The sequence below is a fragment of the Emys orbicularis genome, chromosome 16 (genome assembly GCF_028017835.1).
Source record: "Emys orbicularis isolate rEmyOrb1 chromosome 16, rEmyOrb1.hap1, whole genome shotgun sequence".
NCBI lineage: Eukaryota > Metazoa > Chordata > Testudines > Emydidae > Emys > Emys orbicularis.
In genome coordinates, this window is record NC_088698.1 from 28,607,908 (window position 1) to 28,631,861 (window position 23,954).

Genomic DNA, 23,954 nt, shown 5'->3' on the forward strand with positions numbered 1-23,954 from the left:
TCCACATCTTTTCTGAAACGTGGCGCCCAGAACTGGACACACTATTTCCAGTTGAGGCTAATCAGCGTGGAGTAGAGTGGAAGAATTACTTCTCATGTCTTTCTTACAACACCTCTGCTAATACATCCCAGAATGCTGTTTACTTTTTTTGCAACAGTGAGACACTGTTGATTCATATTTAACTTGTGATCCACTATCCTCAGATCCCTTTCTGCAGTACTCCTTCCTAGGCAGTCATTTCCCATTTTATATGTGTGGAACTGATTGTTCCTTCCCAAGAGGAGTACTTTGCATTTGTCCTTATTGAATTTCATCCTGTTTACTTCAGACCATTTCCCCAGTTTGACCAGATAATTTTGAATTTTAATCCTCTCCTCCAAAGCACTTGCAACCCCTCCCAGCTCGGTAACATCCGCAGACTTTATAAGTGTGTTCTCCAAGCAATTATCTAAATCATTGAGGAAGATATTGAACAGAACCAGACCCAGAACTGATCCCTGCGGAACCCCACTCGTTATGCCCTTCCAGCATGACTGTGAACCACTGATAACTACTCTCTGGGAACGATTTTCTAACCAGTTATGCAACCCCTTTATAGGAGCTCCATTTAGGTCAGTGGTTCTCAACCATGGGTCCGGGGCCCACTTGGCGGCCGCGAGCAGGCTTCAGGGGATCTGCCAAAATAAACCAGAGAGCAGGAACAGCGTTAGACTTGCTGGGGCCCAGGGCAAAAAGCCGATGCCCAAGCCCCGCTGAGGGCTGGAGGCCAAAGCCAGAGCAACTTAGCTTCACGGGGTCCTCTGTGGTGTGGGGCTCTGGGGAATTGCCTTGCTTGCTACCCCCTAATGCCAACCCTGGCTTTTAATCTACTGGATATGCAGAAAAACAGTTGTTGTGGCACAGGTGGGCTGTAGAATTTTTTTAGCAAGGGGGGGGATGGCCTCCGAAAGAAAAAGATTGAGAACCCCGATCTAGGTTGTATTTCCCTAGTTTGTTTATGAGAACGTCATGCGAGACAGTATCAAAAGCCTTACTGAAGTCAAAATATACCACATCTACTAGTTTCCCCCCATCCACAAGGCTTATTACCCTGCCAAAGAAATCTATTAAGTTGGTTTGACCTGATTTTTTTCTTGACAAATCCATGCTGACTGTTACCTAGAAGATAATAAGGTGATAAGTGTCTGCAGCTCTTTATGTACATTTATCTTTATGTATATTAGCCATTTTAACATGTTTAATTATTTGAGGTTTATGAAAGTTTGGGACATAAAGTTGTTGGAGTTCTCCATGCCCTCGATCTGTTGCTAACCTCATAAATGCTAATGGTAGATGAGATAGTAACTATATTGCTGACTTGCTTTTTAAACAAGGACTACAATACAAATACCTGTGTTCCAGGACCCAAGGTTAGATTCTGTTGTGCTTTTGTTTTGATTTATTCACAAATTCACGTCTGATTCTCTGATTGTATCCCTCAAGTATTCTACTTGGGGTGAGTATCAGATAGGGACACTGTTATCCTTAACATTAAAATGTTCTAATTAGAAATGTATTACAACTTTTCAGTGGAATATGACTGTAGCAAATCATCTTTTATCATTTCAGTATGGAATGGCAGGGGATAGTTAAATAGGTTTTTAAGTACTCATTTAAGGGATCTTGTGATTGGTTGAACATTCTAAAGAGGTAATTAATGCAGACTTTATTTTGATTATTGTGTACATTGCTATGAATGAGCACATTTTGAATATCTTTCTTGGAAGGAGCTGAAATACGATGTTGGCGGAGGGGAGAAATTTGACTCTCTAACAGATCTAGTGGAACATTATAAGAAGAACCCCATGGTAGAAACTTTGGGCACAGTACTACAGCTCAAGCAGGTGAGCTTAGTAAATGCTAGAACTTGGATCATAAACATTAATTAACTTCAGGACATAGAGGTGGGAAGGGTGGTGGTGGGGGGAGCTCAACCTTTTTCTTACATTCTGTAAAGTGTTGAAAGACATTCATTCAGCGTTAAAACCAAAAGTGAATTTACCATCCTCTTTTACAACAGCATCTTAATCTTTCAGGGTGGTCCAATGATTGGATTTAAGCTACTAGTTATTTTTAGCCATCTATAAAGGACCTAATTCTCCATTTCTGGTGCATCTAGAACTCCCCTTGGCTTCATTGAGAGTTCTGGGTCTACAAGGATTTTAAAATCCTGTCAAAAAGAGAGGAGGAGAGGAAGCTTAATGCACTGAAACTGGAACCATGAAACTGTGTGACTACCGCCACATGAATCTGATTTAAAAAAAAAAAAAGAGGGGGTGGGGTGGGGCTTCAAAATCTGGAGTGAAGCCTGGGTCCTAAAACTCTGAGTGGTACCTACATACAATATGTTTAATACAGGAGATCTGTGTAAACTAGCTTTATCCTGTTCTGTTTGCTGTGCTGTGGTTTAATATAAAATATCTTTCTTGATTAGCCCCTGAATACAACCCGTATTAATGCTGCAGAGATTGAAAGCCGGGTGCGAGAACTAAGCAAGCTAGCAGAGACCACAGATAAAGTCAAGCAAGGCTTCTGGGAAGAATTTGAGGTAATTTAAATGTTTCAAATGTAAAGCTGGTGTGTCTCAGTGATAGAACTATAATTTTACCACAATTTCCCAGCTGCTTAGGGCCCTTTGCCCCTCAAATCTTTATTCTTGCTCCCCACTCCTGTGCCAGATATTGCAACTTCTCCAGTTTGCCAGTTCCTCTCATGTGTCGGCCAAAGATGAGTGCTTGAAAGGTGTGCCTTTTCTTTTAACCCCGAGCACTGGCTCCCACCCCGTTTTGAGCTGATATTGTGCTGGGCTTAGGAAGACATTGCTTAACAGGAACGGCTGGGATTTTGGCACCAACTCATGTTGTCTTTCAGTGGGAATTCTTGTAGGCTCTCTTGAAAGTCCCAGAGACAATAATTTTGCATTTCTCTAATTCTTCTTATGCGAGGATTTCAAATTACTTTACAAAAAAAATTAAGCCTTGTGACATCCCAGTGTGGTAGGTGATTTTTTTCTGATGGATAGAAAGAGGCAGAGGTACTATAGTTTCAGTGGCAGAACCCAGGAGTCCTGATGACCAGTTCCCCACTCTAACCACTAGATGACACTCCCTTCCTTACAAGTGAAGTACAAACAAGTTTGGTACTAGATGGCTGGTTAGCAACTGCACTGGACATAATAGTCAAAATAGTGACTTTTGTTTATGCTTTTATAGGATTTGACTGTGATTTTTTTCAGAGGAGCCTATGGGAGATAGGTGCCCAACTCTTATTGAAATTTGATAGGATTTGGGCATCTGAGGCCTGGTCTATACTAGAAAATGAGGTCAGTTTAACTATGTTGGTCAGGGGTGTGAAAAATCCACACCCCTGAGCAGCATAGTTAAGCCGACCTAAGTTCCATGTAGATAGCGCTAGGTTGACAGAAGAATTTTCCCATCGATTTAGCTAGTGCCTCTCGGGGAGGTGAATTACGTATGCCGACAGGAGAACCCCTCCCATTGGAGTAGGTGGTGTCTACACTGCGCCACTGTAGCGTTTTGTAGACAAGCTCTAACTCTACGCAAATATTTAATTCGCAAGAAGCTGGGAAGTAAATCTACCCTGCACTAGCTTGCCATGGTCTAGTTGTCTGTGTGGACTCTGCTGGCCTGTATTAATAGTTGGACTTTAATCTACTCCCATTTCAAAGAGGACTAGATCAGACTGTTGATGTACATCAGCAGGGACAGCTAGTCTGCGGCTGGCTAGCGTAGGGTAGATTCACATCCCATCTTGCTGTAAGCTAAGTGTTCATGTTGACAAGCCTTTTGGTTCTTTTTTTTTGAAAATCCCTGCTTTTCTCTTCTGCAATAACTGCACTTTGCATGGAGAAAATTGAATGCAGTTGTTCCCCAAGAAAACTCTCTGCTTAAATTGCCAGTTAATTTGCAAAGATTATTTAAAACCATACTTGATGGCAATAGAAAGTTTCCAGTGGTTTAGACTGAAGACTGCATTGTTTTTACAATTACATGGTGTTAGCCAATACATATATGTTAGGCGTAGGGCATACCATATTAATATTGTATTACGTCCAACATGTGGGCAGTTAACTGAATTGTATTATATCCTTCCCACAGTTCTGTCCACTTTGCTTACTTATGTCAAGAGATGTATATCCCACAGCACTCTGCAAAACAAAATGTAGCTTTTGGCATTAGCAAATATAAAGCCTGTCAAAGGCAAGATATATTTGTTCTATGTCCTAATACAGGTACCTTCACAGGCAACTGGTTTAAAATATGGTATCCCAAGCAGAGATAGGGAAAGATATAGAACAACAAATTAAAGAACTGGTACAAACTGGGTTGGATCTTAGATGACCTATAAAGTGCTTTCTAATTTGTAAGCAATTGTGTTATAAATATAAGAGGGTTTAGGGGTATATTTTGAAGCACACTTACTGTGTAAGGTGACCTGAACAGCGCTGTAAGAAACTGCTTCCCAGAAAGATTGGTATTGTATTAACTCTTTTTTTCTTTCTATACTGTTCTGCTATTGATTTAAAGTATAAATTGGCTATATTTGTCTAGTCAAGCAATCGACTATGCATTTTGAGCAACAATGGTCTTGTAAAAATAGAATCCAGGATAAACTTTCACATAACTCAGCTTGCTAGAAATTTCAGGAGAATCCACAAATGTGAGTGTAAAGTTTTTGCTTAAGCAGTTATATGCAGTAGAACAAAATGTCATACCTGAATTTATGCCCAGTAAATACTAGTAAACATTTCCAACATAGCATGTTGCTTTTTCAGTGTTCCTTTTGGTGGTAATAAGAAATGGATGTGTGAATAGTGATATGGCTGCAAATGGGGAAAATAATCCATTTCAAAGCTGGCCCATTCAGTTTTTTATATTATACCCTTTTAAACTGAGGGGAAAGAAATAAGCAATTTAGAAAACAAAAGTCCCCAAGTGTTAGTGTGCTGATCATGGCAGGATCGTGAGGGATAACTGGTCAAACACACTCACTGCAGTACAAATCTTCCTCCCCAGCTATTTATATAAAACACTCTCTCGTCCTTGAATTCATTGCTTCTTTGACACTCACATTTTGGGAATGCTAAAATAAAACTACTGCAGAGAGGGACCCTTTGAGCCATTTTCCAGGTTAATTTTAAATAGTGTTGGAATGACAGCTGTATAATCTGTATGCTTTGCTTAGGAATTTATTATTATTTTGTTTGGGTGCAACCCCTCCATCTGGAGCTACTGTTATCATCATCTTACCAGAAAGAGAGTAAGGGGGACATCTCTTCCCCTCCATGCGATAGTGTATGTACCTTCTACATTTTTAATAGCATCTGGTGCTGGTTTCTTCCTTTAAAACAAAACAAAACAGCCTATTGATTTGAGAGTGATTCTCTGTACGTAAATTACCACTTTCAACAGTATTCCCCATTTCCCCCCTCAAACGGAAGAAACGTTAAATACAACCGTATCCCAAACCACAGTGAGATATTCCTGGCTCCGAAACTTTTTCTACCAACTGGAGTGATTCAGGAACAAAGAGGAAAAGAGTGAAGATGATAGCCGCTTCTAAAGGCCCTGGTGTAAATATAGTGAAATGGTTCCCGTAAAACAGGTTTATATTGAAGAACTTCCTTAACTGATTCTGGAATATATATTGTACCACCAGCAGATGGAGACAGGAAATCAAGGAATGTGATGTCAACTTCTTTTATAAAGAGGCCGGTTCCAGCTGCATAATACTGTTTGAGAAACTTCTTGAACACTGTTGGGGTTTGAGAGTGGGTGGGGAGAGTAACTACCGTTTGTTAGATAATGAGGATATATTTGCAAATGCATTCACTAGCTGAATAAAATCCTCATGATTATTCAGCCAGCTGGGCTTCATGGGAGAATTAAACAAATGAAAAGCACAAAGGAGCGTCACTAGCTGAGGTAGGAAATTGCTCTCTACCAACATGAGAGTGAAACGAACAGTTTATTGGTCTTGATCAGACAAAGACAAGAGGAAGAAGGAAACAGAGTTTCTGGTCACCATTCTGTCAGAGTTGAGTGTCTCCTCTTCCCACAAATTCTCTGCCCTCTGCGGTCAGAAAAGGGACTGTCAATAGAATTATCTCAGCTGATCACTGTAATGAAGGAAGGTGGAGAGAGAGGATGCAGCCTTGGATAACTAGGGCCCAGGAGATATAAGGGTCTATGCATCAAACTAGCATCCATTGGCTTTCATACAGAACAGGCAAATATGCTCCACGTAGCTAATGGCATAAAGTAGGCAAACAGCCACATTCTGCTCTAGCTATATTTTCCATGTGGATGTGACCAAGAAACCGTGGTCAGTGGTATACTTCAATAGCTGTCATATCGTGGCATTTAAACTGTGTTGCATGTGACAGCTACATGACTTGGTTTGAACCCACAATAAATTGGCTTTTCAATCTGGCTGAAGAACAAAAACATGTGTTGCAGTTAGCATCCTCTCCTGGGGACTCTGAGTTTACCCTTCCGGTACTCAGACTTCACTAGCCAAAGGTCCCAAAGCTCTTCTTGATTTCCGCCCCCCACTCTCCCCCGCCCCCGTTGTAGTTGGTGCTGGCTGATGAAATGATTTTGGTGGTGGTATTATGTGGATTAATGTTTAGCTGCCCAGGAATGGAAGAGACTGGTTTTCGCCCTGTGTGCCAATATTGGTGCAGGAGGGATAAGCATTCCCATACAGTGTCCTTCTGAATATATTGTAGACTCATCTATGAAACCACAGAGCTAGCACTGTTAATGTACCTCTTGCTTCGCCTGGCCTGGCCTGAGATGATTTGTGGCCTGGTGGAGTACTGGAAGAGAAACTCATAATGTAGCTGATTCATTGTGGCTGGCCCTTGGAGAAATGGGGCAGATAAATGCTCTGACTTTCCTGAATACATATATTCACCGGGAAGCCAAAAACTTATGAAAGGGGAAAAAGTTATAAAAACAGAAAATCTGTATTGTGAGCTTCTTCCTTTCACCATCACTGCCTTTTGGAAATTGCTGTATTAATCCTAAATGTCTCTTTACAATGTCATATGGTGGTCTCTGAAATGAAACCATCTCATAAAATGTTAATGTTGCTGTTTAATTCAGCTCTGACAGCCATTGGTTGTCTATCTCTGTGGAAGACTCCAGGATGTCCATGAAACTCTGCATGTGCCATTTATGGTCTTACTACCCAGATAGTGCTTATAAATTACTTTCTCTTTAAGTATATTTAAGGATGTAATCCCTCTTTTCCTGTGAACTACTGGATAGAGATGTTGGCAGGATTCCTTATTCTTTTGCTTCTGAAAAAAGGCTTTTTGGTGAGTTTAGTGCTTGGATGGTATAGTGAATTGAGAACCTTCATTTATTATTGCAACCAGATTTATTATTGCACTATGTACAACTTTAATGGGCTAGCTACAAGTCAGTGCTGCTTATGGGTCTCTCCTCAGGGATGCACAGAGCAATAATAATGAATTGTATGAAGCAAGGACATGTTTGTAGTCTTTCCCGTTTGAATCCCATGCTTAAAGAACCCGGGGGTAAACTTTGCTTGCAGATTATAAAATGGACACAGTTAAATGTGCAGTTACGGTAGCGTCAAAGTGCTAATTATACACAAGGTGTTCAGTGTAATTGGCTTATTCAAGCACCTGAAGAATCTTGCAGTATGCCAGGCACATGTTATCAGCTGAAGTGAACCTTCTGTAGAACTTTGCACCATAAATGATTACTACTATTACTACTTTGTACTAATACAGCATCTTCTGTTCTTGGCACTTTGCAAACATTAAGACTCTCAACTCCCCTATAGAGATCTTATCTTGATTTGGCTGGGGAAACTGAAGGGCAGAGAGGCTCGGTGACTTGTTCAAGATAGCACAGGAGTTTTGTGCTGGAGTGGGGAATTGAATCCAGGTTTCCCAACTCCTAGGCTAGTACTGTAACCACGGGACCATCCTTCTGCTCACTTGAGCTATGTCACCATTTTTTCCATCTGTAAAAAGGGGTTAATAATACTTGCCTCCCTTCAGAGGGTTACCTCAAGGCTTCCTTAAGGTTAAGCATATATAGCACTTGTCAAGGCTGTATCCCCACTTTGAACTTTAGGGTACAACTGTGGGGGCCTGCGTGAAGACTTCTAAGCTTAACTACCAGCTTAGATCTGGTCCGCTGCCACCATTCCCAAAGCTAATTCCCTTCCCTGGAAGCCTTGAGAAACCTTTCACCAATTCCCTGGTGAATACAGATCCAAACCCCTTGGATCTTAAGACAAGGAGAAATTAACCATCCCCCTCCTTTCTCCCACCAACTCCTGGTGAATACAGATCCAACCCCCTTGGATCTTAAAACAAGGAGAAATTGACCATCCCCCTCCTTTCTCCCACCAACTCCTGGTGAATACAGATCCAACCCCCTTGGATCTAAAACAAGGAAAAATCAATCAGGTTCTTAAAAAGAAGGCTTTTAATTAAAGAAAAAGGTAAAAATCATCTCTGTAAAATCAGTATGGAAAATAACTTTACAGGGTAATCAAACTTAAAAAGCTCAGAGGACTCCCCTCTAGTCTTAGGTTCAAAGTACAGCAAACAAAAATAAACACTCTAGTAAAAGGTACATTTACAAGTTGAGAAAACAAAGTAAAACTAAGACACCTTGCCTGGCTTTTTACTTACAAGTTTGAAATATGAGAGACTTGTTTAGAAAGATGGGGAGAACCTGGATTGATGTCTGGTCCCTCTCAGTCCCAAGAGCGAACAACAACCAAAACAAAGAGCACAAACAAAAGCCTTCCCCCCCCCCCCCCCAAGATTTGAAAGTATCTTGTCCCCTTATTGGTCCTTTGGGTCAGGTGTCAGCCAGGTTACCCGAGCTTCTTAACCCTTTACATGTAAAAGGATTTTGGAGTCTCTGGCCAGGAGGGATTTTATAGCACTGTACACAGGAGAGCTGTTACCCTTCCCTTTATAGTTATGACAGCACTTTTCATGCAAAAGCGCAAGTCCTGTTACTGCTCTGGGTACTAATTTTGCTCTCTGGTCCTATTGTAGCACATATCTGCCGTGATTATTTTTATTCTAGTGTGGCATGCATTGAGATGAGAGAATGGTTTGTAACAAGACTGTAATATCCTTTATTTTCAGGATGTTTCTTCTTGTTATCACTTTCCGGTTTTCATCTAGAGTTGCTTATAGAGGGTCTTTGTTAGTTTTTTCTCTTAACACTCGCTCCTAGTCTTCCCTCGTTATTTAGGATTTGCCTGGCTGTTGCTTACAAGAATCCACTCCTCTTCTTGAAAGCTTGTGTTGTGGCAATGCAATATAATCTCTGGCAGCTTGTTTCTGGGACTTCCCAGCAATATAGCTACATACTGGTAGTGCCGGAAGTGGAGGAAGAAAGCCAAATAAGGCCCGAAGGAATCCAGTTCAGGTAGAGAAGTCCAGACCACAAAGTGCCACACTGTCTTTATAGAGTGCTCAAATGGTTACCAAAGTTAATTATTGTTTACAGTGTGGTTGTAGCTGTGTTGGTCTCAGGATATTGGAGGGACAAGGTGGGTGAGGTAATATCTGAAGAAGAGTTCTGTGTAGCTCGAAAGCTTGTCTTTTCACCAATGGAAGTTGAGCCAATAAAAAATAATACGTCGCCCACTTTGTCTCTCTAATAGTTAATTATTAGCAGCATTAAAAGTAGTACCAGGCTGCTAAGCAGACTTTCTCTCCTCCCTTGAACTCAGCAGCTGGGAGAAATATAAGCAAGTATCTTTATGTTTAGTTTTAAATCTTACAAGGAGGGTTCAGACCAACCCCCAATGATCTGTGGCTCTGTTCTTCAGACCTACTTGGCAGAAACTCTGCTTGGCTTCTTTTCTTCTCCTCATCCTTCTCCCCTCGCCCTTTCTCCTTGAGGACCTCCACTCCTTAATCCACCCTGTTTAATTTCCTTCTTAGCGTAGGCAGCTACTCTAGCAAAAATCTAGTATCGTCTGGGCAAAATGCTCCGTTCCTTTTTCACGTCATTGAGGGGGTGGGGTCTCTTTTGGTTGCTTTGATGGTATTGGCACTTCTCCTTCAAAGCAGTGTGAACATTGATTGGTTCTCCCAACTCTCTCGGAGGCAGTAGGGATTGCCTCTTACTTCTCAAGATGGAGAGAGATGCTAAAAGACTTTCTCTGTGTCCCCCATTAAGTCCATGTCAGAGACTGGGTTAGAACTTGCTGCTCCTTGGGTCCCATTTCTCTGCTTAGTCCCCTAGACCACGTTTCCTACTCTTGTGTGAGTCACTGCCTAGGAAACAATAACTAGCTGGGGACTTTAAGTTGAGATTCCTGGATTCTCTTCCGGGCTTTGCCAGTGTCTGTGACTTTGGGCAAGCCCCTTTAAATCGTTCTCATGCCCATTTTGCAGATGGAAAGAATAGGCAAACTGTCACTGGTGTGTTATGAAGCCACTTGGAAAAGCATTTGCGACTCTGGTTAAACCGCTTGGAAAATCCCAGCCCAGCTTCTTGCTTCATATGATGATACCAGTCTTTGAGTATGCTTTGGGAGGTCCCTTTACTTAATTGTTTAAATGCGGAATGGCCACATATGGGCAGACTCCATCATTCCTGAATTCTTTGTAACGTGTTACTACTAAATAGTGGATTTTAGGAATTAGACTTGAGGTGATCATGTTTTAATGCTTGCCAGAAGATTTAACACTTGGAGGATCTGGCCCACAGTTCAGTGTGTTCACGTTCAGGCATTTGCTTTCATTTTGCAGTTGGCTTGTTTGGGTTTCCTTCAGACTGCCAAACTTCTGCATTTTAAAAAAAACAACAACAAATTTTATGCCAGGTTTATGTAACCAAATATTGTTTCTGAATATAAAGTTCCGTAGGAAGTTGAATTTAAAAAAGACCAACCTGTATATGCAGATATCTGCCTCAAAGCAATAGAATGGAAACTTACTGATGCAATGGTTACTTGACTTACAAAAGTTTGGATTCCAGACATAAGCTTTTGCCTTCAAAGTCGTCACATATTATTTCTAGTAACTCTGCAGTTTTGAATTTCCTAATTCAATGAGTTTAACCCTTTGAACCAACCTTATCAAACCAACCTGAATGCTGACGCATGAGATTTCATTTTTCTAATGATGTCTAGTATGATAGTCAAATGTCAGATTTTTCTCGAGAGCCACCACTGTGTGCACTCTGTCTCATCATTCCCAATGTGGTGCAAGTTTTAGTAAAACCAGTTGTTTGTGCCCTTTTCATCTAGACTTTACAACAGCAAGAATGCAAACTTCTATATAGTCGTAAAGAGGGTCAACGGCAAGAAAGCAAAAACAAAAATAGATACAAAAACATTTTACCTTGTAAGTAGTATTCACTTTTTTTCTTGTTTCACTGTTAACATTGGGCTGGTACACTCACGTATCCTTTCACTGGGAAGCTAATAATTATTGGCCAGTAGTACAGTGCTGTTCTATTAAAACACCAACAAGCTAAACTATTGCTCAGTGATCAGCACTAGTGCTTAGTAAGTTTAAGAGGATTAATTTGTGCTGTAGGGTGCAGGACAGAATAATTATATATACTTTTTATATATCTCATATTCAGATTAATTGCAAATATGAAGCACTGACTAAATAATTGTCCTAGGGAGCAGGGAGAGAGGAAAGGTTGAGTCATCTGGCCATTTTCTTAGCTATTAGAAATGGTAAGTAGTCAAGTACATGCGAAACTTGGCCTTCATGTAGTTTGTTTGGTACTAAGGAACCAATTACAAGTTGACTAGTTAGCAATCACAGAATGCAGCAGTTTAACATGCTGTTTACTTATTCTTCCTCTAGTTGATCATACCAGAGTTGTTCTACATGACGGAGATCCAAATGAACCAGTTTCAGATTATATCAATGCTAATATTATTATGGTAAGTGTGTTATTGCCTCCTTCAATCTGTCACTGGCACAGAGCATAGCATGCTTGCTATTGTATTCCCTCCTAAAAACAAATTAAAGTCATTTTACAATCACATCATTCATTGATATTTGTTTTGATCTCTAGCCTGAATTTGAAACTAAGTGCAACAATTCAAAGCCAAAAAAAAGTTACATTGCTACTCAAGGCTGCCTACAGAACACAGTGAATGACTTCTGGAGAATGGTATTCCAGGAGAACTCTCGTGTTATCGTTATGACAACAAAAGAAGTCGAAAGAGGAAAGGTAAAATGGAACCTCAGGCGGGCCCCACTAAAAGTTATTAAGTTTCAACACAAGTAAGGACTAACCAGACTTCAGTCACATTGACTTACAAGCTTAAAAATGGTGATATGGTGCAGCTACAACTCCCATTGGAGACCAGGGCCCTGATCTGCAAGATGCAGAGTGCCCTCTCCTCTCACTGATAGCGATTGGAATCAAGGGCACACTCATCTCACAGGATCAGGCTCTTGTTTAATAAAGGCTGACTAAGTTACAGCTGCCTTACATGAATTTACTTACTGCAAAATTACTTAAGGGGAGGGAACAGTGAAGGAACTGGTGCAGCCAGGCTGGCACACTGTACACTTTAAGGGAGTTAATGCCATGTGCTTGAAACTAAAATATTGCTGTTTATTGGTATCAAGCCCAAACTCTATTAGTTGCAAAGCCTTTGTGGATTCTATTTGTATAAGCAGGTTGCGGGGGAGGGGAGAAGGCGGTTATTACTATGAAAATGAACTTCTTGGAGTGCACCACTCGTTAACTGGAAATTTCGACAGTGTTAAGTGAAATTTTCTGCCATGCATTCATGCTAGCCTGAATAGCGTTTATGAGATTACCGGAATGTGTTTCTCTTCTTCCTTCTTTATTTTCACTACTTTCCAGACTTGGGATTGATAAAACTCTTTGGGCTTGTACAATGAGCTAGTCATTTGGATTGTAACTGCATCCAGATGAGACTCCCCTAAGCAGAAGTGATTTAGCACGTTTATTTCTAACATAATGTTTTCTGCCTCCAAATGCAGTCTGCGAGCCATGTTCTGCGTGAGCACATGTGCTCACTCAACCCTAGTGATCTGTGAGTCTCTAGTGAACTGCTCTGGCAATACTAGCATGTTTATTACTTTGAAAGAGAGAACTTTTACAGTTATGTATCCCAGAACCTCGTCTTGTTTCTTTAAATGCAGAGAGATCTCGTTTGTTCCCCCTCCTGCGATCTGGGGCTGTTACTCTGTTTCTGGATCCTAAACTTGTCGGGTAGGTGGGTGGATGAGGGGAAACAGAAGAAAGAGAAATGGCTCACAAATCTTGACGGAGTGGCAACAATAGTACTCCATTGCTTGTGTGCAGCCTGGTTTTCTCTCTCAGGAGTCCTTTGCCTTGGATTTTTGCAAACACTTTTGCTGATGGTCTGTACTTGTTCTCTTAGTTTCTGTGCCTTTTCTGTGTTCTTTCCTCTATCTCTTTGTGAATATGATACTTCGTGTTTGAATCTTATACATCATGTCTTCAGTAAAAAGAAAATTATCCTTCCACTCAGTATGATGAGGGCCTGGAAAAAGGCTGAGTAAGAAGATGGCTAGTGCTCTGTTATGTAACAAATAATTGACAATGTTTTGCATTTGCGTGACCATATGTAATGAGGAATTTTAATAATCTTAGTACAGAAGCTGGATATTTGTAGCTTTTGTTGGCATTTCCCCCCACCTTAAAGTCTCCAGCCTGCCATCAGCAGGGCGGTGGGTTAGTGACTAGTTTTGACTTCTGAGTTGTTAAAATCCTGCCTGCCCTTAATTAAAAAAACAAAAACAAACCGAGACCTCTCCCTGGCTGGCTTGATGATGTGTGACAGGTTCCCTCTGTTCAGAGTGCAGTGAAGAAAGACCAGCTGGTTCATTGGAAGGAGCTGTGCTTTGGCTTCCTCACTCCTGGAACAAAATGAAGAGATTTTGGGTGGTTTCAAAGGAGTCGCGCTTCAGAGCACCCTCAGGATCCTATAACTTCTGTGATGTTTGATCAAGTGGGCCAGGCTCATCTTGACTTTCAGTTTTTGATCTATGCTTTTTGTAAAGGATTGCTAGATGTTGCTGATGCTCTAGCAATAGCCGTTTTGCTTGTTCCACCAGTCAACACTTCTGCTGCACATTCCCCAAGTTTCTTGGCACTTCTCTCTAAATTGTGCCAGTCTGCTCTCCACACTAATGACATAGCCCTTGAAAGTGATTCAGTAATCAGAGCGTTAAAGTACTGCATCATGTACCAAGTGTTTTTGAGATATGCTTCAGCCTTTTCTCTTCAGTAGACACTGATTGCTGGCCTGGTTGGATATGAAAGCTTTTACACCCCAGGCCAAGGTGCTTTTTGATCTGCAGGAGGTAGAGGGAAGCATCTTGCCCAGAGAGGATGACTTTAGGAACAGTTTGCTTCAGGCAGTAGGGGATCCTGAAACTGTCTCAGACCTATCTAGGACTCTTAAGACTGCAAAATATGCAGTAGGCGAAGCAAACTAAAGCACATCATTATGAATTAAAATAATTCTCTCTCTCAATAATTGTCTCCACCTTGTCTCTCTCAAATTAAAATAATGCAGTCTTGGAAGGGATCCACTGAGCTGATGTACAATGCGTCCCCATTCCCATACTGATGACTCTTTAATATTACACATTACCGTTGAGACTCTTTATGCCAACAGATGCTTCCTTGTTCAATATCATGCATTAAAACTGCAAATTGTTATCTCTGTCTACTTAAATACAAGATGTGGGTTTCAGTGCAGCTTGTGCTTTTTGCAGAAAATACAAACAAACAAAAGCTTAGATCCAAAGCATCCTGGCAAATGGGTATGCCTACATCCCTCATCTAGCATAATATCTTCTCATGTTGGCAGCAAGATCCTTTCCTCTGTTGTGTTTTCTATCTGCTGTTGAGTTTTGGCAGTGAAATTATTGACCTTCAGATGCACATTTATGGGGAAGTTGTTCCCTACAGTAATCTGTGGGTGGTCTGCATTTGATATTGCTAGAAAATCTGTCTATGTATCTACTACAGATTGTTCATTCTTACAGTACATGGACTAGGCTTGCATTCTTAGGTTCTCAAGAATCATTGTATCTAGCTATTCCCTATTACTGTTTTCACTTGGTTCTGGAGGACTTGCTCCTTGTTATATTGAATACATCATCACAGACAATAGAATAGTCTTCCAAGGGAAGTGGGGCACTCTGAACCAGGCTTAAATAGCAACAGAGACAGCATTCTGCACCCCATGGAGAACAATCCCTCACTTCTTGATGGATGACCCGAAGAGCCCAGTGAACCTTCTGTGCTCTGATTTCTAGATGAGGCGAAGGGCAAACTTCTTCCAAGATGCTTCTATACTAAAAATGGCCAGTTTCTTTGACTTATATTTATAGCTTTAAATATTAGGTTTTAGAGCTACTTGTGAGATTAATGCATTCCTCTTGAAGTTCTCCATGTATTAAAACTACTTCTGAGGTGAGTGTGTCATGCTTCTAGGCTTTCCTCTTTGCTGTCACTGTGTGGGTTTTGTTTTTGTTTCTTTTGTAATCTACTGAAGCTAACAACATCAGGAACGCTGCTGGAAAGCAAATCCCCCCCCCCCCCCCCCAATCTGTCCTTATTGTCTTGGACCCTCCGAGCTTCCTTGCATTCTCTTTTCTCCCCCATCTTGCACAGGAAAAAGAAATATCCACCTTGAATGGACATTGGGTAAGACAGGCAAACCTAGCTTTGCCTGTTAAGCTAGTCTTAGCCAATCTGCACCATGCTAGTAACTGTGTGAACTGGGTATTTATATAGACCATGAAATCAGATAGTAATTGCTTTTTTTCTTCTGTCTTCCAGAGTAAGTGTGTCAAATACTGGCCTGATGAATACGCATTAAAGGAATACGGGGTTATGCGTGTTAGGAATGTTAAGGAAAGTGCAGCTCATGACTATACGCTAAGAGAACTGAAACTTTCTAAAGTTGGTCAGGTAAGTGTGTCAGTAGCTTTTCTTTTTTCCTTTTTTTGGTTAGTCCTTTAGAGTTTCTAACAAATATTCATCTTTTAATTTAGGCTGCAAAAAATAATTGATGAAAGGACTAAACCTTCTATTGGCCACAAAGAGAGAGTCCAGGAACAGGCTTTTAGTTTTAATAAATTTAAGTCCTGTCCTCCACTTTGAGGCTCAAGTTCTAAGTCAAGGAATTTGGTCTTTTGAGCTTGGGGATAATGTCTTTATTTTCCATATTCTTGTAGCCATTATTTAAGCACTTCAGCAGAGAACGTGTCTCTGTAGATTTATTGGGAGACCTGAAGTTAAGGTGGTCTTGCCCTTAAGTGCAAACCAAACCATCCTTCAATCTATTTAGATGCTCACATGTGCCCCTTCACTATAATATCTGAGTGCCTTGCATCATCTTCATTCTTAAGGTACCTGTGTAATGACTGTTGTTAGTCTGCTCCTGATGTGGGAGCCTCCCTCTTCGCCAGTACCAGAGCAATTCATTACTGCCATATTGGCAGGTTTAATTGTTTTACTGTTTTATTTTTCTTTATTCTGCAGTACGCAGAAGTATGCTAAGTTTGAGTATATAGCACAGGGTCGCTGCCCTAAAGAGCTTAGTCTGTGACAGAAGGAGCTGCAGACCGATGGGGTGGCCGTGAGCGAGGAGATAGCCTTGGTTACTGTATGTGGTTACTCAGCACAGGCATGTGCATGGCATGCTTGACTTGTATATGAATGAAAAGGAAATGGACTCTACTTGAAGGTGTTAGAAGTGACTCTCAAAGGAGGGGTTTGAATGATGGGAGGGTATTAGGTTGGCAAACCAGTTCAGGCAGACCATTCTGTGTGCAGGCGAGCGTGTGGAAAAAGGTGCAAAAACTGCTGAGGGATAAAGCAAACAAGCTGGTTGCTTAGGCTGATGTCACTGGCAGAGTGAGACCACGAACGGTGGGTGCCAGTGGGAGGAGAGCACAACGTGGTAAGAGACTAAGACCCTGATTCAGCAAGTAGGAAAGCACGCAGATCATCCCACTGAAGTCAGGTTAGGGTCTAGGTCAGGGATAGAGTCATGCAGCATCCTGAAGGTGAGGACAAGAAGCTAGAGACTGATGCAATAGAGAAGCAGGGAGCCATGAAGGGATTCAAGGAAGCAGATGGCATGGTCAGATTGCCAGGCCAGGAAGAACTGTCTTGGAGGCTGTGTTCATTTGGAGTGGAAGGGAGCAGTGTGGGTGTTGGGGAGGTTAGAGAGAAGGTTACTGTAATCAAGAGGAATGCATGGCCTTTTTAGTTTTTGATGGTGTTAAGAAGGCCGTTGTGTTCCTTTTTTAAACTAAGTCTGATTCATCCTGAGTAAATGGACGCTTTTGGTTGGGTTTCTCTGGATATATTTAATTTTTTCACATGTATGTTGGTGGCTCTCTTTCAGGGGAACACTGAGAGAACAGTCTGGCAATATCACTTCAGAACCTGGCCTGATCATGGAGTACCGAGTGATCCTGGTGGTGTCCTGGACTTCTTAGAGGAGGTCCACCACAAGCAGGAAAGCATCGCTGATTCAGGACCTGTTGTGGTGCATTGCAGGTACAATAATGCAACTTATCTCCTAGCTTCTGCAAAAAGCTGCTTCTTGATAATACCGTCTTGAAGTCCAGTACATCTTTATATTGGACACTTATTTAGGTTGGGCTACTCTGACGTTATTGCCTATTCAGAAAGGAAACCATAATCACGTCTCTTTTTTTTTTTTTGACAGTGCTGGGATTGGACGAACAGGAACTTTTATTGTGATTGATATTCTTATTGACATAATCCGAGAAAAAGGTAGGTCCCCAGTTTAGTTTCTTCACAAGTGCTGTGAAAGTGCCATTATGTGATCTGTGAGAAGGAGACAATTGGTGAAGATCAGGAAGAAGTTGCAAAGTGTATGTTTGTGCCTGGCAGAAATCACATCCTTTAAGATGTGCTCCCATTGACTTCAAAGGGAGTCATATGGCCAAAGCCCGGAATGAGGATTTTGCATCTCCCCTACAGTGATTTTGTAAATACCATATTTTTTGCTAGCATACCTGCTTTTTGCCAACACCTTTATTCTGCCACTATCCATTTGTACCTACCGTTTGCCATCTTTGCTGTCCAAAGCATTTTAATGATCTTGGTTTCCTATTTGCAAGGGCAAGTTGTGAGGTCCTCTAAAGTTATAGTGGACAGACAATGCCATGTTACTATCCTTTATATAACTCAACATAAAGTTAACACTAGACTGATATAAGGTCTTTCCTGGTCAGAAGACTGCTCATCACTTGTCTCCTTTCTCAGCTATGGTGGGGTGGACTTTTTTTCTTTAAGTTCCAAGTATTCCACCTCTACCTTAGTGCCTCTGTATTATGATGAACATTTTCAGCTGAAGACTGGATGTGACTTCATTTGGAGTCTAATTAGGGTAATGCAAAGTGATGGTTCTTTCGTCCTCCAGAACAACTTGGCATCTTGTCTTTACAGTACTGCAAGTTTATGTACAAATAGCTAAGCAAGAGTCTCAAACTCAGATTTCCACACCAAATCATTATTATAGTAGTCCCAAATGTGCTATGTGTTTTACATTCACAAGGGAAAACAGAGTCTCTGTCCCAAAGAGTTGACAGTGTCGTCCCCCCCGTCCCCGTCCCCCCCCGTCCCCCCCCCCCCAAAAAAGCATGTGTTACACTGCTGCACTAACACTGGTGGTCTCTTCTAGGCGTGGACTGTGATATTGATGTTCCAAAGACCATTCAGATGGTGAGATCGCAGCGGTCAGGGATGGTTCAAACAGAAGCGCAGTACAGATTTATTTACATGGCAGTACAGCACTACATTGAAACGCTACAGCGTAGAATTGAAGAGGAGCAGGTACGTTGGTCCCAAACCTACCACAGTCTTTGTGCAGTGATGCCGATTAGGAGCTTGCTGTGATGATGGGAACGAGCAGAATTGCCCTGTTGCTGTCTGACTTTTTGAGGCATATGTATTGTATGTTGACTGTATACATCATGAAAAGCCTTGTTCTATTAAACTATTCGTTCAAAGAGCTTTACTATCTATTTCAAGTCACTATCTTAAAAGACTTATTGAAACTGAGGATTTAGATAATTCTAAAGTAGTAAGAACACTTACCGGTAGTTTTTCAGCCATCTAGGAGGGGGAGAAGATTCCTCCATCACCATTCCTCCCTACAGTATTTTCGTGGAAGGTGCAACAACATCTGAGGCCCAGTCCTGCATCCCTAGTGCACTCAGAACTCCCATTAACTTCACTGATCAGGTTAGGATGTGGAAGGAATGAAAAGTAAGACTCTGTCTTAATAAAGAAGATTCCCTTATGCTTCATTGTGCATAACGTGGATTTCAAGAGTTATTTTAAGTCTCTCCATTAAATCTGTTTGAAGTGTAGTAATTTTATTCAATCAGCAGTCACGGCAACACCTGTTTTGGAAGTCGAACATTTTAAGTGTTTAATGATTAAAAGGTGATTATGTTGGGCTTAGTTTAAATCTTTGGAAAGAAATCCTTTTAAACAATGGAGCCAATGTTATTGCAGCATAATAGCCAAGGAAGAGAGAGCATTTGGAGCAGAGACCCTCGTAACAAGGTAGAGTGACTGCATTGGAATGAGTGTTGGTTAGCTCAGGATTAGTTAAAGTGGAATCATGGAGGTATTCCTTGCTCCGGAAAGCTCCAGCAGCCCCCAAATGCCTTTGCAGATTGTTTATATTGTGTTGTGATGGAGAAAGGGTTTGTTCTTTTTCTGTCCTTTTCTTCCTTGGCGCTTTCATTCTTTCAACCCTTACCCTAAATGATATATGCATCCGAAGAAGTGGGTTGTAGCCCACGAAAGCTTATGCTCTAATAAATTTGTTAGTCTCTAAGGTGCCACAAGTACTCCTGTTATTTTTGCGGATACAGACTAACACGGCTGCTACTCTGAAACCTAAATGACTGCCATCCTGGATTCTTAGCCTTGTCTGGAACAGCAGGGGCTGTTCTCCTCTGCAGTTCTCCATACTGCTGCAACAATTATATAGCTAAAGCTACTGATCTTTCTCCCTCTTCCAAGACCATTCACACCATCTGTTACCCACTTAATCACCACCACTTGCAGAACAGGAGTCCTCAGGCGCTTCAGACATTTTTCTTTTATGACTCTGCTATGTCCTACCTTGCCTTAAAGTTCACTGAAGTTTGAAAATGCATGGAGTTCTCTGCAAAGCTCTTACTCTCAAATATTATATATTGTTCAGTTCACTTGCAGCCCTTCACAAAATTGCCACTACTGTCTCTTGGCGTTTGTTTTTAGTTCCAGTGTAGTTGTTCCAATATAAATGGAACTAATATCATTACAATAGTGTCTGATACTAGAACAGAGGAATATCTCTCTCCTATGATGGTCAGATTAAATCTGTAGTCATGTAAAACGTATACTACTGTGCTAAAATGGTAACGAGACTTAAACTGGATTCTAAGCTTTTCTTTACTCTAATACAGTACTAGTGCTTCTAGTTTTGGACTAAAAAGCCCTTTGAAGCTCTTGTCAGAAGCTAATGTGATCCTGAGCAGCCTTGTGATGACCTGATGTGGCGCCACATGTGCAGTGAGAGAGAGGAACAAAAATGGATGGAAATGGGTTGAGAGCATCAGTAGAATGAAGGAAGCAGCTGAGTGTTTTCAGTCCCCAATTTGCAGTTTATTTGGGGGGTGAAATTTACTGTTTCCATCGTCCTTTCTACCAGTGGAACAACCCCCCCTCCCAAAAAAATAGTTGTGGAAAGAAAAGCTAATGAGTGAAGCAAGTTCTGTGTCATATTCTTGCCCTAATTTAGAAAATGTGTTGAGTCGTTTGCCCAGCTCTACTCTAGAAATATTCCCCGTTTTTCCTTTTGGCATTGAGAACCTCTGGAGTCTTGATGTAATCAAGTAGTGTGTTAAATATTGCCTGTCTCTTTCGTATGTATGAAAACTACAAAGTAAACTTGTTTGGTTAATTTTCTTCTTGGAAGCAATAATTTTTTTTTTATTTTTTTTTGTAACACTGAAGTAACTTGAGTAATTATTTCTAATTAGGAATAATGGAAATGTGGTAGCAATAATTAAACTGAATAGTAGGAATAATTATAATGAATTAGCGAAGTCAGAGGAAGAAAAGCCTTAGATTTACATCTTCATGGTTTGTTTTCTCTAATTTAGTCAGATCAAAGAACAGAGCTGACTTTGATTCTGCTTCTCTGCTGCTTTTACACTTAAGATACATCTGCTGGTTGAATTGGCATTTATCACATAGTTAGAAGAATTCAAAATCCAATTTTAGGCTGCAGCATAAAATTGACCTTTATTAGCTGTGTCCAGGTGAGAGGTGTGTACCTCACAGATTCTAAATTTGGGCAAGGCCTGAACCTTTATTCCCCTTAAATCTGATTTTTGAAAGGTTACAGCAACAAAATTGTTTTTGACTAGGGTCCCTGCAAAGTGATTTGTCAGGAGAAGGTGGGAGGCAGAAGTGGTAGGAACATTCCATTTCTAGTGCCAGCTGCGTATAGCAATCTAGGCTGAGATTTTCAAAGTTGCCTTATTGGGAATTAGGAATCCAAGGCTATGTCTTTACTTAAAATGCTACAGTGGCATTGCTGCAGCTGCCCTGCTGCCGTGCTTCAGCGTAGACACTCCCGACAGCAATGGGAGGGGTTCTCCTGTCCCTGTGGTTAATCCACTCGAAGGCGGTAGCTAGGCCTACGGAAGAATTCTTCCATCGACCTAGTTCTGTCTATACCGGGGATTACGTTGGCATAGCTACGTGTCTCAGGTATGTTTTTTTCACACACCTGAGGGACATAGCTATGAGGATGTAATTTTTCAGTGTAGACCTGCCCCATGTCTCCTAAGATGCTTTGAAAATTTCAGTCATAGAATTGACTGGATCATTAGGTGCTGCTGGTCTGAGCACTCCAAGAATACACCTTGGAAAAAGTTAGGAGTGGGGCTTGCACTCGTATTTGACCATTTAAACCTTGACTTTGGTGTATATTTAGCTATTGTTAATGTCTATCCTAAACTGGGGAATGATGCCCATTTGCCCCAGAGACCCACTGGCTGACACTGTCTACTGTACAGTGAAGGATGGATCTTTTTGCCAGGTTTGGATAAAGAAAATACGTTCATGTTCACGTGTGTGAACTCACAAAGTTGGCACATCTGGTTAGAGACTGGGGGCGGGCGGGCAGGGACCAAGCATTCTGTGAAGATTTTTACTGAAAGCTTCCAGTAGTCAAAGATAACCTCTACCTCTAGGAATATCCAGAGTGCATGTTGTAGTTACAGAAGTGAAATCTTTCATGCTTTAACTTTTTTATATAAAAATAAAAAAACCTCTTTTCTGAGGGGGGAGGGGGGAAAGTAGGTTTGGCTAATTTATATTTCATTTCTTGAACTTTATATCTATTATCTTCTAAAAATGTAGGTTTCTGTTTTATTGACTATTCTAAACCTGTTTAATTTTTGTGTTCCCTTTTTTCAGAAGAGTAAGAGGAAAGGGCATGAATACACAAACATTAAATATTCTTTATCGGACCAGACAAGTGGGGATCAGAGCCCACTTCCACCATGTACTCCGACCCCAACCTGTCCAGAGTAAGTAGCAGTTTCTCAAAGTAACAAGTGAGTTCCGAAATGCCTGTGAATTCAAGCAGATCCGGCAATAGAGAGTCTAGTTGTGGACTGTTTTCCTCGTAAGAGTTTATTTCTAATCATATAACAAAGAGGAATTTCCTGAGCAAACTTTTGCTCTCTTTCTCTGCTCACTTTCACTTGAGGGTCCTTTATTAATTTTTTCTGGTGTCCCCACAAATGGAATTTTTCAATCCTGCACTGATTTTGTCATTTGATATAAATGGGGCCTTGGTGATAAACAGAGGTTTTCAACCAGGGGTTCGGGACCCTCAGGGGGGCCGCGAGCAGGTTTCAGAGGGTCCGCAAAGCAGGGCCAGTGTTAGACTTGCTGGGGCCCAGGGCAGAAAGCCGAAGTCCCACCACCTGGTGCTGAAGCCTGGGGCCCAGAGCCCTGGCACCTGGGGCTGAAGCCAAAGCCTGAGCAACGTAGCTTCATGGGGGCCCCTGTGGCATGGGGCCCCAATCAGTTGCCCTGCTTGCTACCCCCCAATGCCGGCCCTGGCTTTTATATGCAGAAAACCAGTTATTGTGGCACAGGTGGGCTGTGGAGATTTTATAGCATGTTGGGGGAGGGAGGTGGCTCAGAAAGAAAAATGTTGAGAATCCCTGCGTTAAAACATAGGAAAAGGATATCTTGGGTGTGAAGCACTTAGATATGAAAAATATACCGGTTGCTCTATTCATCGAGCACAAATTATACATGGGTCCCTGCAGCCGCCAATGAATAAAGGAACCGTTTAGCAAGCATACATCAGCATTGCCTAACAGTAGTTTAGGACAGAAAGTAAAGAATACCATACCCCATTGAAATGATCTGTCTGTCTTGTGTATTTCTCCGGTGACAATTACTATGGTATCTGAGCATAGGGGAAATGTAGGTTGAAAGAATTCAGTGACCTAAGTTAGAATTTAGCCAGGACACCGAGGTTAATACCGCCATACTTGGGGGTGCAGTGGTGAAGAAAAAGGCCCCTGGTTCTCAGAAGGTTGTTCGGAAAGGTGGAGGAAAATCCGTTAATACTTTGCCATTCTGTTTCCCTACTGCAGTGTTTCCCAAACTTGGGACGCCCCTTGTGTAGGAAAAGCCCCTGGTGGGCCGGGCCGGTTTGTTTTCCTGCCTCATCCGCAGGTCTGGCCGATCGCGGCTCCCACTGGCCGCGGTTCGCTGCTCCAGGCCAATGGGAGCTGCTGGCGCGGGACGAGGGACATACTG

The 23,954-nt window shown here is 41.5% G+C and overlaps 1 protein-coding gene across 1 annotated transcript in view; it reads left to right on the top strand.

The window, feature by feature from the left end:
- PTPN11 (protein tyrosine phosphatase non-receptor type 11) overlaps positions 1-23,954 on the top strand; it is a 39,797-nt gene that overhangs the window by 12,138 nt on the left and 3,705 nt on the right. Inside the window, exons 5-14 of the mRNA XM_065417530.1 lie at positions 1,767-1,883; positions 2,474-2,587; positions 11,329-11,425; positions 11,903-11,982; positions 12,117-12,275; positions 15,900-16,031; positions 17,476-17,630; positions 17,803-17,870; positions 18,784-18,935; positions 22,590-22,702. Coding sequence (XP_065273602.1) covers positions 1,767-1,883; positions 2,474-2,587; positions 11,329-11,425; positions 11,903-11,982; positions 12,117-12,275; positions 15,900-16,031; positions 17,476-17,630; positions 17,803-17,870; positions 18,784-18,935; positions 22,590-22,702 — 1,187 coding nt within the window. The remainder of the gene's footprint in view (positions 1-1,766; positions 1,884-2,473; positions 2,588-11,328; positions 11,426-11,902; positions 11,983-12,116; positions 12,276-15,899; positions 16,032-17,475; positions 17,631-17,802; positions 17,871-18,783; positions 18,936-22,589; positions 22,703-23,954) is intronic.